Source organism: Triticum dicoccoides, chromosome 4B (genome assembly GCF_002162155.2).
Source record: "Triticum dicoccoides isolate Atlit2015 ecotype Zavitan chromosome 4B, WEW_v2.0, whole genome shotgun sequence".
NCBI lineage: Eukaryota > Viridiplantae > Streptophyta > Magnoliopsida > Poales > Poaceae > Triticum > Triticum dicoccoides.
The window spans coordinates 312,976,786-312,993,477 of NC_041387.1; the positions used below are offsets into that span (position 1 = coordinate 312,976,786).

Consider the following 16,692-nt stretch of genomic DNA (forward strand, 5'->3'; position numbering starts at 1 on the left):
CCATTTGACCCTGTCAAGCCTCATGACAAGAGAAGTTCATCTTATTGCCCAAAACCATATCAAACACCTTCTGCATGTTAACTAAAAACCCTGTTTGGGGCTCTTCCACTAATCTCCATGAGCTCCACTTTTTACCAAAACCCCTCCTAGTCCCCTTGCACCTCCAGTAACAATGGAAAATCCACAGCTCAATTATTGGATGGGTAAAACACCCATTTACCTCTCTGGACAACCCTTTTCTCTCTCTCCCTCAACCCCTCTCCTCTCCTAGAGGCTCTCCAGAGCATTCAATGCTTCTTCCCCTTTCTTTACTACCCCCTAGCACTAGACACAAGTGGCCGCGCTCACTTTCCCCCTTTTTATGCCATGGCATGCCAAAGGCATGCTCCAGAGCGCGCTACAGTGCTCCCACGTACTGTAGCTGCTCTCTGCCCAAGCCATCCGACCACCTCGAGCCTCCCCCTTACGCCAGTCGAGGTGCCTCGACGTCCGCAACACTCCATCGTGATGTCCTCCTTCTCTTTCTCCCTCCTGCTGCCTCCTCCACATGCGCCCCAACCGCCCGAGAGCTCCAATGGACGAGCTCACACGCGCGACGCCCTGGCACTTCCCCGCTCCTTCTCTCCCTTCTCCTGGCCGTAGACCATCTCTACAAATGCCCCGGACACACACACACGAGCCCCGTGACCCCTGGCAACGGCAACAACCTCGCCGGCGCACTCGTCCACGGTGCACCATCGCCCCGCCATAAAAGGCCACCCGCGAGCCCCCCTCTCTACTCATTTGGCCCTCTCTCCCTCCCAGCGACCCCCTGGACCAACCCACACATCTCCCCGTGTCTTCCATTCACCGCAATGGCCGGAGCGCCGCCGTCAGGCTCCGCTTAAATCCGGGCTATCCCGAGCCTCTCCTCTCTCCACAGCCACTCCAGTACCCTCATACCACCACCTCGAGGCCCTCCATCACCGTCGTTCATCCCCGGGAACGCCACGCGCTCGTGGCCGAAGATGGCCGACGGCCTCCTCCGCGGCCGTCCAAGCCGTCGCCACTACAACCCTCGTCGGCGTGCGAAAAGCACCCAGGTGGATGCGGAGCGGCCTCCTGATCTCATCCATAGCCAGAGCGTCGCCGGAGGTGACCCATAGCGCCGGTAGTCGTCGTCGGGGCTCTCTGCTCCCTCGGCCAGGCGAACGCGCGGGAGGAAGAGGAAGACGAAGGCCCTACAAGCGGGCCCCGCTCGTCAGTGGCCCAGCCACCGGGCCACGCTGGCAAGTGGAGGCGGGTTGCGCCTGGGCGCCTTCGACGTCGCCCCGTCGCCCGCGTGGCCGAGCCGCTGGGCTGGCCCAGTGTGCTGCGGTGCTAAACTGCGCCCTGTGCACAGTTTAGGTATAACCCGAATATTCCCCTTTTTCTTTTCCAGTGAACTTCAAAAATCCATAAACTATTCAAATAGTGTCCAAATTCGATGAATCAAATTTCTACTGACTCCATAAATCATGTTCTATTTAATGGGCCACAGTGGACATTTTTGTTGTTCTTAGTTTTCACTGGACCCTTTAAAAAGGTCATTTATCCACATAAGTCCACTTCTAAAATCCATATTATATTCATTTCAACTCCAAATCCAGTGAAACCAAATTCTAAATGTTTATATAATCATGCCTGATTTAATGGGTACTTTTACTCATTTTTATAAAAAGGCATTCTGTAGACAACTTGCAGATCCATTGAATCCATTTATTCCATCATATTGAAATGTTCAAAAATATTCACTTATCCAATCCCAATGAAACCACTCTGGTTATTTTTCATATAACCAGAGAAGTCCTAGAAAAGTCAACTTCATATTTTTAGAGCACTTTTATTTTCTGCCTTCTCGTGTTGCTTATTGTGATTGTTTCCGACGTTAGTTGACAAAGTAGACAGAGTATTTGAAGAAGGACCAGAAGACTTGAAGACTCTGAGGAACCAGGCAAGCAGCCCTTTGACCATGTTTATGAAACCCTTTTTATGCATGTCATATAGCACTTTATTATTGTTGCATCGGAATCGTGAAGAGATGGTAAACCACGTTGGTTGGTTGCCTCTGTTACTTCCTCATTGATACTTGCATTGTGCATGACCCTACCTTCCTATGAGGGTTATGCCGGTGGGAGTAGATAGGATTCTAAAGTAGTGCTACACAAAAAGGGACGGGAATATGCATGGTGATGGAGACAAAGTATTTTCAAAAGACTTTTCAAAAACCCCATCGGGTGCCACTTATGCCCGGGGGAGATGATGAGTTGGGTAACCACTTGATGACGAAGTGGTGTACCGAGGCAAGTGTGTGTGTTGTTTCCAAAACGGATTGGTTTAAGTTGCGACCATTATTCCAACCTTACATGCACAACCACTCTACCCTTATATGGGAAAGGGCATTATTGGTTACCTAGGCCGATACTAGCTTGGAGCCTGCATTACTAGTGACGGGGGAGAGTTGGTGCTCTCTCTCAGGACGGGGTCGTGCCAGGTAGGTCGGCCATGACTGTTTTCACAGGGCACCAGATACACCGTTGTGTCCCCTCTCGGATGTTACGATCTCGAGTGAGTCTCGTATGATGTACATCGTGAGGATACGGAACAATGAGTGGACCCCTTGTTAGTGTCGTCTAGGGAAAGATAGTGATCGGGTGCTTACCCCGGGTACTTGAGGTATCGCGGGTCATGGATGACACGGAAGTTCCCCGGATCTTGTGGGTAAAGTGTGCAACCTCTGCAGAGTGTAAAACTATTCGAATAGCCGTGTCCACGGTCAAGGACAGTTGGGTAACCGCTCTTGGGCTACGTCCACATGTTTACAAAAATGTGTGTGTTTTGGGGAGAACTACTTGGGTCAAGTCAAGGGACTTGACATGATTGAGTTGGGCTGATGCCCACTCTATTTATGTTGATATATGTAACATGTCTTCATGGTTACTTGAATTCTCCTGATGCATGTCTTACAAGTTGTTGAACATGTCATTGCACTCAGAACTAGCTTTCTGCAAAAAATTACCTATATCATGCATTGTTGTATCTTGAACCAAAATATGGGTTGCTTGCGAGTACATTCAAAGTAATCATTGGCTTGCCACTGGTTATTTATTGGCCAGGCATGAAAGAACATGATATAATGAAGAGTACCTTGGTGACGAACATGCGAGTTAGGACGCTTGCCAGTCAGAATGCCTGTAGGGTTAAGGCAGATGGCATGGGTCCAAGTTGTTATTGAAGATTTCCGCTGCGATGATACACTCAAGACTTGACCATAATGGTCCTACTTGTGTAAAACAGTATGTATGGATGTAAGACTCTTGTTATTCAGCTTCTGTGTGTTCAGTGAGCATTGATCTCTGGGATCACTGTACACGTGCATTCGGTGATCTCGACTTATGAGTCGGGGTCCCCACAGCTACACGCCGAGCAAGATCTCCATTGGGGCGGGCGACGGGTTCCACAATCTCAAGGTAACTCCCTTCAAGAGTGTTCAGAAGCTCGTGAATTTTACATGTTGATTGTCTGATGCAAGATGCCCAGCAAGAGCACACATGTCTCTGAATTTAAGTTATGTGTTGTGCTCGATGGTGAGGGTGTCAGGCCACTTAGAAGAAGTTGTTGCTAACTGCAACAGCATAGCAGCGGTTTTCAAGTAAGAGGAGGCATGTACATCTGAATTCTGACTTCTAAACTGCACTCAAATGGCGAGACTAAGAGCACTTCTCTGTGGTTGTAGCTTTCAGAAATATTTCCCGTGGGCATTTTGGCTTAGTTTGCCTTGGCAGAAATGGCGTACAACTCTGCTGAACTAACTAATCTGAAACTTGATTTGTGCTGCTATTTTCTTGCACCATGACTTTTACCATTCAGTCTGCTCTTGTTGTTTGGCCTACACTTTGAGTCTGAACCATAATTTTCTCATGATTCCATGAAATTTAAACTGTGGACCTTCCAAAACCAGTTGGATGGGCCCATATATCATTATCTAGAGCTGACCCTCAGCATGCATTTGTAGCATAAACAGACAAGTCCTTCTAGCATTGAAATTTCAAAATGTAACTCACAGAATCAGAGTACCATGTGCTCACATATTATGCATTTGTTATAGAATTTCCTAATAATATATTCTTTATATACATGTTGGGTGACTCAAATTTGAAGGATTGTTTTTTGCAGGCTACTGCTTGCATAATTTCATGTTTTAACAGTGTTACTAATGTTGTTCCCTCCTTCCCTTGAAGTCTTACTTAGACTTTGAGAAATTTAGGTGCTCTGTCAAAGTGTCGAGTATATCTGATACTGCAATTAACTCATTTCAGTCTATTAATGTCACATTAGCTTCCTCTTCGACACAACAATTTGCTAATGTTTCAGGCTTTTCATCTCTTAGGAGTCGAAACTCGAAACTAATTGAAGGGATAGTGATACTATTTGGATACCATTGCTTAATTTTACTGCCTTTGCAGACAAATGCATAACTCTTTTTCTTGTCATGTTTGTGCAGAGAATCATTCATTCACACATCTATGCTCCAAATCGTGGTGTTGGCCAATCACCTGAACGGGAGGGACGGACACCCATGTCCTACAGACCAAGATATGCGGGCCATGACCGTAAGTTGGATTTTCTAGGCATAGTAAAAAACGATACAAAGAAAATAGTTTATTGGAACCATTAGATTTCTTATTACAAGTAGTCAACAGATTTCTACAAGGGCTAGAGCGAAGCAAATAAACTCATGTATATCAGCATATCATGATGGTCCATATTTATAATTCAAAGGGATGACTTCCTTGTAGTTATATATGCAGATCACTTTGGGTTTGCTACCAAGGTTCAGTTTGTAGTTGCTCTGCACACATTGCTGATGTGCGTGCCAACGCAGCTATGCGGGTGACGCATTATATGGCCGGCAACAAGCGCAACCTCTCAGATAAGACTACGAGTTCTTACGTAGTATTACTATTTAATCTCAATGCAAGTTATTGGTTCAGGATTCTTTTTTGTTTTCCACATTCTTTGTTTTGACGCAACGCCACCATGGAGTTTATCGCCTACTACTTGCTGCCTACACTCACACACATATATATGATCTACCCCGTCCTTCTATGTACTTCCCCCTACTATGGCAATAGCACCGCCAGTAGTTGTAGTTCGCTGCTAGGTGGCCTTTCTATCTTCAACTTTTCCATTGATTTGCGGCCCCGACAGTGCTGGTTCCTCCCAGTGATTTTATTTTGTTAAGTATTTTTATAATAGACGTTCCTTTTTTATCTAAAAAAATTTTAGGTACTAGCGGTCCAAGTGTTCGTCCTGATTCTGTCCATTTCTTTAGGGAATTCTAGGAGGTCGTGGACCCGTGGTTATCGTATATTAGTTCGGAGATTCTTCACTTGACAATTTGCAATGACTAACGGCCTGGTTAGTTTCTGCAATAGCTCATCTCTTAGTTCTGTAATTTCTTGGATTTGATAGCCCTAAAGTATGTGTCTTAGGATTGAAGATGCATGAGGCATCCCTAGAGAATGGAGATGAATGAGGAAGTACTAAGATAGTGAGAAATGAGATTCTAGCCTGGTAAGGCAGCACAGATAATTATCCTTTTTTTCATAAAAATGTATATATCCATTTCTGATCTTTTTTTTCTGATTGTTTGGAAAAGGGTCCTGGTCCAAGAAAGATGCTACGAAGTGGTATGCCAAAACAAAAGCTAATGTTTCCATTCAGATTATGCAGTTTAGAAGGTATTACAAATTAAGTACAAACTATTGACTTCAGACTATCCCCTTTTAGCCTTGAATTATCGAGTTTGTCTTCTTTTAATTATCGTATATCCCTTTACATACATGGTTCCATTACCAATATCAGGGAGGAGCTTGGTGGTGCTGGAGTTAAGGAGTACTACTGGTGGTGGGTTAGGATAGTGTCGGTCGTTGTTTTCACATGCTCTGTCTTCAGGTCCTCTCGCGATGTCCTGCACCACTAGGAACCTCTCATTCGCTCATCGCGATACACATTTCTACATCGGCCACCCATGATGATCTATATTATCCCCTTGTTGGGTTTGTTTAGCTTTTTGCATGATAATTGTTTGATTACTTATGCATGGAGTATTAGGTTGCGCTTTCTCCAAAGGTGTTGATATGAAAGCCTTTTTTCTGGTAGATGTGGTTCATTCCGCTTTTAATATCTTATAAAGACTTCTAGCATTTTATCCTAATGATTAACCAACTATTGAGGAGTTGGGCATATCTTTATAAAAATATAAATTTTGGATTACATTCATGATTCAGATGTTGTTCTACCATGTTCTATTTTATGTATCAAGTGTTGACTAGCACTGTCTCCACTACTTCCACCTATCCCTTTTGTTACCTTCTCCCAGTTAGGTTGATTCCCAATTCTCTATTTCGGTTTATCCCTCATTATTCTTGGGCAACCGTTAAGTTAGTGGTTGTGCTTTGCTCTATATTCCTTTAAGGTTACAGAAATGTAGGTTCATTTAGTCGGCAAGGTAGATTCAGGAAACAAGTGTATCCAATCCATTCATTTATATCATTGCTGAGAAAATTGTCTTAGATAACCTGAATGTCCACCAAACATTTAGATATTGCAGTGATGTCTCATGAGGTACATCATCATCGCATAGTTCCTTTCCTTAATATCTCCGTGTGGTTCATTACTCCATTTTCCTATTGAAAGATCTTTTAGTCATGGTCATATTATGCTTTTCGCAGCCACTAAAACTGGAAAGAACGACAAGAAATTTTTGCGACATTGACTGCTTCCTGCCATGGCATGGAATCATATTGTTGTATTTCTATAAAACTCTATCCCATTGGATTTGAGAAATAGACTGTCGGACCCTCTCCACTGCAATTCAACCATTACCAATCAGTTTGCATCCTGCATGGTGCTGCACTAGGAAAGTACAGAAGAGAAACAAGAGGAGAAGCGACTCGGCATCTCTACAGATTTTGTAACCCCCCTTAGAAAAGAAAAATTAAAAGTGTATTGTGATTTTTAGGAGACCTTATCATCGGCTGTTGATTTATTGTTTTCATGTGTTGTTTATTTTCTCTCATAAGTTAAATAGTTTATTGGTGTTATTTTTGTAATATGAAGTGGGTACAACAGAGGAGCCAAGTAGTTAATCATTTATCTTGTCTTGGAAGAAATATATGTACTATGTTAATGGTTTATATGATTGACCTAGTCCCAAACTTGTATTTGAATTCAACATGGTTTGTTAGATAGTACTATATTTTCATGAAAAGGTGTAGCTTAAAGAATACGAGACAAAGAATTGGCTTTATTTTGTTAAGCTAGCTCCACTACATGTGTAATGTTTATGCCATCTCATGCCATGACAGTCACGGTTTGTTAAATGAGGTGATATTGTTGCCCAAAACGGTGCAACGTCCAACATCGATCATTGGTCAATGTGTCATTTAGTTTGCTAAAGTGCAGGGAGTTCACACCTTAAACATCATGTGTCACATGTACAAGTGCAACTTGAAATCGATAATACTGCCACCGTCTTAGGTTGCTGCATGACCATGATTATTTTCTTAGTATGTTGTTCCTGGGCTCGGTTGATGAGGACATGAATACCTTGGATACGACCAAAAATATTGCATACATGCATATTTGTTAAGTGATTTCTAGTGCAAACTATTCAATAATCTATTTATGTTATTCAGAACAAAAATACTTCACACACTTTTGTGTTTTGTCTAATTGCAGGTGTATGGGACATTTGTACAATTCACATATGAATATAAGGGAGGAAGAGATGTTTAAGAGTTGTTCAAAAAGTTCTCTCACGTCACTTTTGGGCCAAGAGAAGATAGAGTCCAAGTCTCTCACGTTCTGGATTCAGATTCGGACTGCACAAACATACCTGACTCAAAACGCCAACAACTTTTTCATATGGACTCCGAATTGGGTGATTCTTTTTTTGTTGGAATCTAGATTTTGTGATCTTTCCAGCCCAATTGGATTCACCTTCAAATTCGCCCGGGGCATTGAGATATCGACGAAACAATCAGACGCTGCAGCAGAATCCGAGTCAAACAACAAGTCCAAAGGTGTTGCATCACCTCCTCTTGGGCCCATGAGCCTTGTACGACCTAGGGTTGGTTTTAGGATGCCTTGGGACGTTCTCCCACCTCCTTGGCAGCCACCCCTTGCTCCTATATAAGTAGATCCATCTAGTAGCTTTTTCCTTGGGTTTTGTTTAGATTAAAAGTTCGCCATAGCTGCAACTTCGTGTACTTCGTTTGTGTTCAACGACCAGACAAAGGCGTCACAGAACCCCACCTTGATCAATAAAGCTTTCATCTTATATTCGTAATATCCAGATTGCAATCTCAGTTTCTTGCTTGCTCTTCGTTTGCTCGCAGGAAACAGACCCTCGTGGTCAGGTTGATCGTGCTCCGGCGTGGTCAATAACCTCTCGGAGTTGGTTTAGCGATTGCTAAGGCGCGACGTCCTCCCACGTTCGTAGTCGGATCGTCAAAGTCGACTTCCACCAAAGCGAAATCCATCATCTCATCGAAAGACGGGACACCTCCGCCTCTATCAAGTGGTATCAGTTTTCAGGTTGCTCGGTGAGAATTTCTAGTTTTCCCTAGATTAGATTTATTTTCTTACCTGTTGTTCAAGAAAAAACCACAAAAAAGTTAGATTTATTCATCCTTTGTCCAAGCCAGTCCGTGCCTATGCAATTTTCTTTTCATTGTTCGCATTATTAAATTATCGGTTGCATCGTCGTGTCGAGTTGCTGGTCTTAGTGTCTAGTTCGTTTAGAGTTTCGAGTTCTGTTCACATTAGTCACGCCGCCGCTGCATCGTTATCCCTTCCACTGTCCACCACCCATCCATCAAATTCCACAATGTGCTACCCACCGTTCATTGTCATAATCATAGTTGAGATCGTTCACATCTTTGCTTGATCCAATCTGCATCTTATCTAGTTTGTTTTGGAAAGAGAGAGAGACAAAAAAAAGACGGAAAAAAAAAGAGAGAAAAAAGTAAAAAAATATCAGAAAAAAGAGAAAGAAAAAGAAAAAAAGTGTGAGAAAAAAAAGAGAAGAGAAAAAAAAATTCGGATCTATCTAGACTCAATCTCGTAGTTGAATTCGGACTGGAATCTGTTTTGTGCACTGTTCAGTAAAAAGGCATAACTTCCTCATATGAACTCCGTTTTGGCTCCACAAGTACTCAAATTAAAGCTAGCGACTAGATGCATCTGAATAGTTGCAAAAGCTAGTTCAATATTTGGCGTCTCAAAATCAGCTTCTAAATAGATCTTTTTGCCCTCCGAAGTTCGCGCATACAGTTTGTTCCAGTTTTTCAGGCCAGTTTAGAATTCTTTAACTCCTTATATCAATTCGGAGTTGAGTGATTCTTTTTGCATTGGAAAGCTTGAGTTAGTAGCAAACTTTTTAAGAGAAAAGTTGGAGAGCGAGTTGTTATATATCCTGCTTGGCAGTTGTTATTCCTCATTATCTTTACTGCCGTTGTGATCTTCACTTATATCTTGCTGTCCAGAGCTACTTATCCTTCATTGATGCTAGTTGTGCTATGCCGTGACCTCATTAGTGTTCTAGGCTCGCGTCTCTAGTCTGGTCTAGCCTAGGACCAGCACAGTACCACCGTTGAGCGTTTATTCAACATTGCATCTTTGATTTGATTATTGCTAATCTTTTGCTACCATATAGCCAACCCAGCTCCACATATTTCTACACCGTGTATACGTATGTTTCCCTGGCAATCGCTTTACACAATCTTCAGAGTTATTTGACACCGTTGGTTGCCTGTCACCACCTGTCGCATGGTAAGAACTTGTAAGATATTGATATTTGCTTTACTGTGAGCACGTTACAACCACATCCTAGTTGTTCATAGGAACATTATTCTCGAATTTTGTTTCTTGTTTCTACTAATCATGACAGGTTCCGGAGAAAGAAGTTCTTGGACGACGAACACATCTTCACCATCACGAGAGTTGGGACAACACACACAAGCACATGGTCAGGTTATCTCTTTACCATCATTTGAGGGTAGATTTAATCCTGCTATTTATCTAGATTGGGAGCTTGAAGTAGAACAAGTTTTTAGTTACCATGGCTTTTCTGAACTTGAGCGAGTACGAGTTGCCACTAGAGCATTTACTGGTTTTGTTTCTGTTTGGTGGAGTGTGCATTGTAAGAAAAACATTGATAACCAACCCACAACTTGGAAAGATTTGAAACATGTAATGAGACAACAATTTTTTCCTCCTTACTATTGTCGTGAATTGCTTCGCAAATTTGAACAATTTAAACAAGGCAATAACACTGTTCATGCTTACTACCAAGAGTTCAAATCATATATGCATCATTGTGACATAGAAGAATCTGAGGATGATACAATGAATAGATTTTTTGGTGGTTTGAACCATGATATTCAGGCAAGATTTAGGTATATTTCTCGTTGCATTACTGGTATGTATGTTCGTGCTTGTACCTTTGAGAGACAGTTACAGGAGGATGCATTGGGTAACTATAACAACTACTATTCCAATTCATGCTCACTACCATCGGTTGATTCCTCCACCGTTGCACCTACTAGAGCAGCCACACCTCAGATTGTGAGTGCGACATCATCTCAAGTGTATGGTACATTGTCATTGTCCATACCGACATCAGCTACGTCTTTGCGACAAGGTAACAGTAAAGGTATTGATGATATAACTTCACATGAGAATGATGCATCCCTAATTAACTTAAATACATCGTGTGTTGAGTTACCTGTTGATTTGAGCACGCCACCTATTTTAGAGAATCATGTTACTATCATGAATGCATCATGTGATCAAATAACTGAAATACCAACAATTTTGAGTGCACCCATTGAATTAACTATTGATGCAAAATAACCAATGTTTAATCATTTTGATATGACCTCTAATCTTGGTGATGATTCTGTGTCCAATGACTTACTGCATGTTTGCTTATTTAAGCATGTTGTAGCATGTAAATTTGATGCAAGTAAGGTTTATTCACCAATGTTGGGATGGTTTAATGATGAATATTGTCAATCTTTTGATAGGAATAAGAGCTTCACTTATATGTGCAAACTGAGTTGCAATATTTTCATGCCTTCTATTTATGATAATATTTTGGCTTTATATTTTATGATCTATGAAAGTTACTCATGTATACATGTGTCATATGTGCAAAAAATCAAGGGAAGTAAAAATGGATGACATATACATATACAACATGTATACCTTGTCTCTTTTGTTAGCCACATTCAGATTAAGCAACGCCGAGGACGGCTTTGTTTTCAAAAAGGGGAGGATGATGAGGACATGACTACCTTGGATACGACCAAAAATATTGCATACATGCATATTTGTCAGGTGATTTCTAGTGCAAACTATTCAATAATCTATTTATGTTATCCAGAACAAAAATACTTCACACACTTTTGTGTTTTGTCTAATTGCAGGTGTATGGGACATTTGTACAATTCACATATGAACATAAGGGAGAAAGAGATGTTTAAGAGTTGTTCAAAAAGTTCTCTCACGTCACTTTTGGGCCAAGAGAAGATAGAGTCCAAGTCTCTCACGTTCTGAATTCAGATTCGGACTGCACAGACATGCCTGACTCAAAACGCCAACAACTTTTTCATACGGACTCCGAATTGGGTGATTCTTTTTTTGTTGGAATCTAGATTTTGTGCTCTTTCCAGCCCAATTGGATTCACCTTCAAATTCGTCCGGAGAATTGAGATATCGACGAAACAATCAGACGCTGCAGCAGAATCCGAGTCAAACAACAAGTCCAAAGGTGTTGCATCACCTCCTCTTGGGCCCATGAGCCTTGTACGACCTAGGGTTGGTTTTAGGATGCCTTGGGACGTTCTCCCACCTCCTTGGCCGCTACCCCTTGCTCCTATATAAGTAGATCCATCTAGTAGCTTTTTCCTTGGGTTTTGTTTAGATTAAAAGTTCTCCATAGCTGCAACTTCGCGTACTTCGTTTGTGTTCAACGACCAGACAAAGGCGTCACAGAACCCCACCTTGATCAATAAAGCTTTCATCTTATATTCGCAATATCCAGATTGCAATCTCAGTTTCTTGCTTGCTCTTCATTTGCTCGCAGGAAACAGACCCTCGTGGTCAGGTTGATCGTGCTCCGGCGTGGTCAATAACCTCTCGGAGTTGGTTTAGCGATTGCTAAGGCGCGACGTCCTCCCACGTTCGTAGTCGGATCGTCAAAGTCGACTTCCACCAAAGCGAAATCCATCATCTCATCGAAAGACGGGACACCTTTGCCTCTATCATCGGTTCCATCCTCATCGATCTGAAAGTGGATGTCCTTCAGGTCAGTTTGTTTGATGCCCCGCAAAAATACAACTAATTGCTTCTGAGAGGGGAGGCTGTCATTTGTCTTAAACAGAGAAGGACAAGAGATTTCTGCGGGAGCAGGAGACCTTGCACTTGGACACCCCTTCTCCCAAGTAACACCACTGAATCCCGTGGTCTACAAAAAATCGGTCTTCTTCTTGGAATTTTATCTAAATTTTGGTCGCTCTTGGGAGTTTTTCTTTCAATCAGATCTCGTATCTGCTGGAACCGAGCGTGATCTTCCTAATATGCCATAGATTCAGGGTAGTGTGTGGGGTTTTCAATAGAAAGTAGCTTCAGAGATGGCTCTTTTTGGCGCCACTATCTCTTGTGTGGACGTCCTTGCTGTGCCCATGCCAGTATGTCTTTTTTGTTTATTTCTGAATAAATGAAAAACTAGAAAGTGTGCCTTCTAAATTTGGTTCATGCCATACAAAATAATATTTAGATTGCTTTCTTGAGAAAAAAGAGTATTCAAATTGGTTAATTGGTTAGGTGGAAACATATTATTAAATTTATCTGGATTATTTTTTGTTTCTTTCATGCTTCAATCTTGAAATGAATTGTTCAATGAAGGATGCACATGTGATCAATCTTGAAACAAATAGCATTAGTTGAGACGTGTATTGCACGTGCATGCTTACTATTAAGAATTAAAAAGGACTTGCATATAGAAACGGAACTTGTCGCTTAAGCGGGTGCGAGTAGTATGAAGCTACTGTTTGGCGATTACGTGTCTGTACGTAGTTCCGACATCCTTCTACGGCCTACGGTCGCTGCAAGCTTGTGATACGGCACGTGGCGGAGACAGACCAGGAGGCAGACCTCGGCTCGTAGGGCAGCGAACGTACGGGCGCGCGAGCTCGGCGTCCAGGCCGAGCAAAACTTCCGGGTGGGAGGAGAGAGAGAACTTTGAAAAGATCCGAGATTGCAGGGGGTAGGGGGCTCCTCTGGATGGGGGCACCACGTGCGGCATTGTGGAGGAGGAGGCGGAGGGTACTCGGCGGAGGCGACGGTGCCAGGTCGGCGGCGGGAGACGGGGAGGAAGAGGACGAGGCGCGCCACAACGGTGAGGGTGGAGGACGCCGGCGAGGGCAGGGGCCTGCCGCCGCCGTCGCCGGCGACGGGGCCGCACGCCGGCGGCAGGTCGCGCGCGGCACGGCGGCAGGGCGAGACCATCGCCAAAGGTCACAAGAACTATGAGCTTATGCTCAACCTCCAGCTCGGCATCAGGTACCCCTACCTGCCCTCGTACATTGATCTTCATGGTTCTTGATACAAAGAAAAGTGCGGTTGTCTAAGAATCAGATGTTTATGAAAGTCTTCTTTTTTCGAGAACAATCACGGGTATATGAAAGATGAATGGCAAATAGATTGATTTTCCCCTCCTTCTGCCGTGAACAATCAATTTCCAAAAATTGATTGCATATGTAGAAAGCACCTTCTGCCGTGAACAATCAATTTCCAAAATTGTTTGCATATGTTTGAAAGCATGAGATTTCAGACAATGTTCCAACAAATGTATATTCGTGTTTCTTTTCTTTCAAAACTAGACAGGCGTTTTGTCCAGAATGAAAAGACAACGTGCAAAAACACAACTCCACACCTAGAGCACCCACCAACATGAAAGTGCGGCCAATGCTTATCCTTGTACTTGGTCAAACGAGAATTAATGAAGGCTAATTGCAATTTGATGGCTTAGACCGAAGATTCGTAATGATCTGCCGTTCCATTCAAATGGCGCGAGTGGTTGCACCATGTAGCCAACTAGGCATCCGACCGGCAACAAAGCTAGGATAGCAGATAGCTGTACTTCATCTCGGGCTGGATAGCGGATATTGCCTTTGGAGGCCGAGCTCCATGGAGCTCGGTTTTGAAAAAAAATGAAAATTCATCAAATTTCATATTTTCTACGTTTCAAAAATTCTGAAAAAAAATACAGATATACATGGAGGCATAACACACATGTGTGTAAATTTTCAGGGCAAAATACGTTGAAATGAGGGCTGTGCAAAAAAGAAAAATCTGGGGCTTTTTAACAGATGATACTATCCATCCTCCCAGGCCATGAATTTATCTTTTTTGTATAGGTCACATTTCAACGTATTTCATCCTGAAATTTTACATACATACACATAACATCCTTGTTTACTTGCACAAATTTTTTCAGATTTGTTTGAAACCAAAAAGTTTGAATTTTGAATTTTTCAAAAAAAAAGGCCTCTATGGAGGCCAAGAGCCAAACGACCGTTCTCCCAGCCCGCACATGGAAAATCATGTTATACGACATTTCATTTTCAACTAAGGATAGTGGATCACAACGAGGCACAACCCTTTGTGGTTTTTCATTGACGATATAGTGGAATGCCATGTCTTTCTAACTTATTTTTTTCATGTGCTTATTATCTTGTCCGTGGAACAGACATGCAGTAGGAAAGCAAGGACCCATTACGCTTGATCTGAAGTCATCAGCTTTTGACCCAAAGGAGAAAGTATGGACAAGGTTCCCTCCAGAAGGCTCAAAATACACCCCTCCACACAGTTCTTGTGATTTTAGATGGAAAGATTACTGCCCGCAAGTATTCCGGTTGGTCATCACTCCAGTTTCTAATTAACGTTTATCTATGCTTAGTTACAATTCACATGCAATTTGCCATGAAATGAATTGCAGGACATTGCGCAAGTTGTTCAAGGTTGATGCAGCAGATTATATGTTATCCCTTTGTGGCGACCAGGCTCTCCGGGAGTTATCATCCCCTGGTAAGAGTGGAAGCTTCTTTTATCTCACGAGCAATGATCAGTACATGATAAAGACGATGAAGAAAGCTGAAGTAAAGGTTTGTGCTTGGTTGTTGTCTCTGTCTAAATGTTTTCTAACTTCCTAGACAACCAACAGTTTTATACAGAATGTACGGAACACTTCTTTGTTGTGCAGATATTTCTGAAGATGCTTCGAGCTTACTACAATCATGTCCGGTCATTCGAAAACACTCTAGTCACCAAGTTTTTTGGTCTGCATTGTGTTAAGTTAGCCGGAGCTAACCAAAAGAAGGTCAGGATTTAAAAGATATTTGGTTTCATGCTACATCTACTCCCTCCGTAAACTAATATAAGAGCGTTTAGATCACTACCTTAGTGATCTAAAAGCTCTTATATTAGTTTACAGAGGGAGTACTTGATAAGCTTGTAATGTATGCCTGATCATCTGTTTGCTGTTACTATTACCCAGGTTCGTTTTGTCATAATGGGAAATCTGTTCTGTTCTGATCACTTTATTCATAGGAGATTTGATTTGAAAGGCTCATCCCTTGGACGTACGACTGACAAGCCACAGACAGAAATAGACGAGTACACTATTTTAAAAGACCTTGATCTTAACTTTATATTTCGATTGCAAAAACACTGGTACCAAGAGTTCCAGAGGTGAGTGAGAGTGAGGCTACTACCAGTGAGAAGTCATCACGTTTTATATTTTTACTCCTCAGCTAATCCAGAAGTTAAATCTGTTGAAGCAGACAAGTCGACAAGGATTGCGATTTTCTCGAGCAGGAAAACATTATGGATTACAGTCTTTTGGTGGGCGTACATTTTAGAGACAAAAGAGTTATAATGACTGAAGGTTGGTTTAAAAAATAAAACATTTTAACAACTTTTGACATTGTTGTCGTATACCTTACAAACTTCATTGTTTGAAGGTTCCTTTGACAGTGATAGCAGCAGAGGATCATCACCCCACCTATCACCTCACCTATCTAGAGGAGATACTGATCCAAACAGGTGAAATAAGGCACTTGAATTAAAAGCTCATCATTGTTGCTCTTATTCACAATACTTGTAATGCATGCACGTGCTAACATAATCATATCCTACTTATCATATTGAGATGGTTTTGCCTCCATGGTGTTCACGTTGATCTGAGTTTATTGTTCAACTAACTCTGCGTTGGGAGAAGAGGCAAGATAAGCAAGGTAGTAAAAGCAGGAAGGAGGTAGCAGGTTGTAGGACAATCCAGGATGCAGCAACATCTGTAGGTCATAGCCTTTGGCTCACTTGAGCGTTATTTTAATCTATAACAAATCCCCAATTTGTCTGGTTGGTATGTCCCCACAATCCCCATGAGGTTTAGAAGTCGCACGGAGGCCATATTTTGTTGCAACCCATCATTTGTCCATTCCCTTCATATATACATACTGCTGGAGATATATGGTGCTTATCAACAACTAATATATTTTCCTAAAAAAAGCCATAGTCAAACATTGGTGTACCCCCCCC

At 42.3% G+C, this 16,692-nt stretch overlaps 1 protein-coding gene and 1 long non-coding RNA gene across 2 annotated transcripts in view; both read left to right on the plus strand.

Annotated features, from left to right (window-relative positions):
• Positions 1 to 4,823: 4,823 nt before the first annotated feature.
• On the plus strand, positions 4,824 to 5,596 carry LOC119293595. Its single transcript, XR_005143132.1, has 3 exons — positions 4,824 to 4,974; positions 5,354 to 5,439; positions 5,514 to 5,596. It is a non-coding gene; the product is annotated as an uncharacterized LOC119293595 (long non-coding RNA).
• A 7,947-nt stretch (positions 5,597 to 13,543) lies between these two features.
• LOC119296033 (phosphatidylinositol 4-phosphate 5-kinase 4-like) overlaps positions 13,544 to 16,692 on the plus strand; it is a 4,451-nt gene continuing 1,302 nt past the window's right edge. The window contains exons 1-7 of the mRNA XM_037574452.1: positions 13,544 to 13,653; positions 14,843 to 15,007; positions 15,092 to 15,257; positions 15,356 to 15,472; positions 15,650 to 15,843; positions 15,936 to 16,039; positions 16,116 to 16,197. Of these exons, the coding sequence (XP_037430349.1) occupies positions 13,628 to 13,653; positions 14,843 to 15,007; positions 15,092 to 15,257; positions 15,356 to 15,472; positions 15,650 to 15,843; positions 15,936 to 16,039; positions 16,116 to 16,197 (854 nt within the window). The 5' untranslated portion in view covers positions 13,544 to 13,627. The remainder of the gene's footprint in view (positions 13,654 to 14,842; positions 15,008 to 15,091; positions 15,258 to 15,355; positions 15,473 to 15,649; positions 15,844 to 15,935; positions 16,040 to 16,115; positions 16,198 to 16,692) is intronic.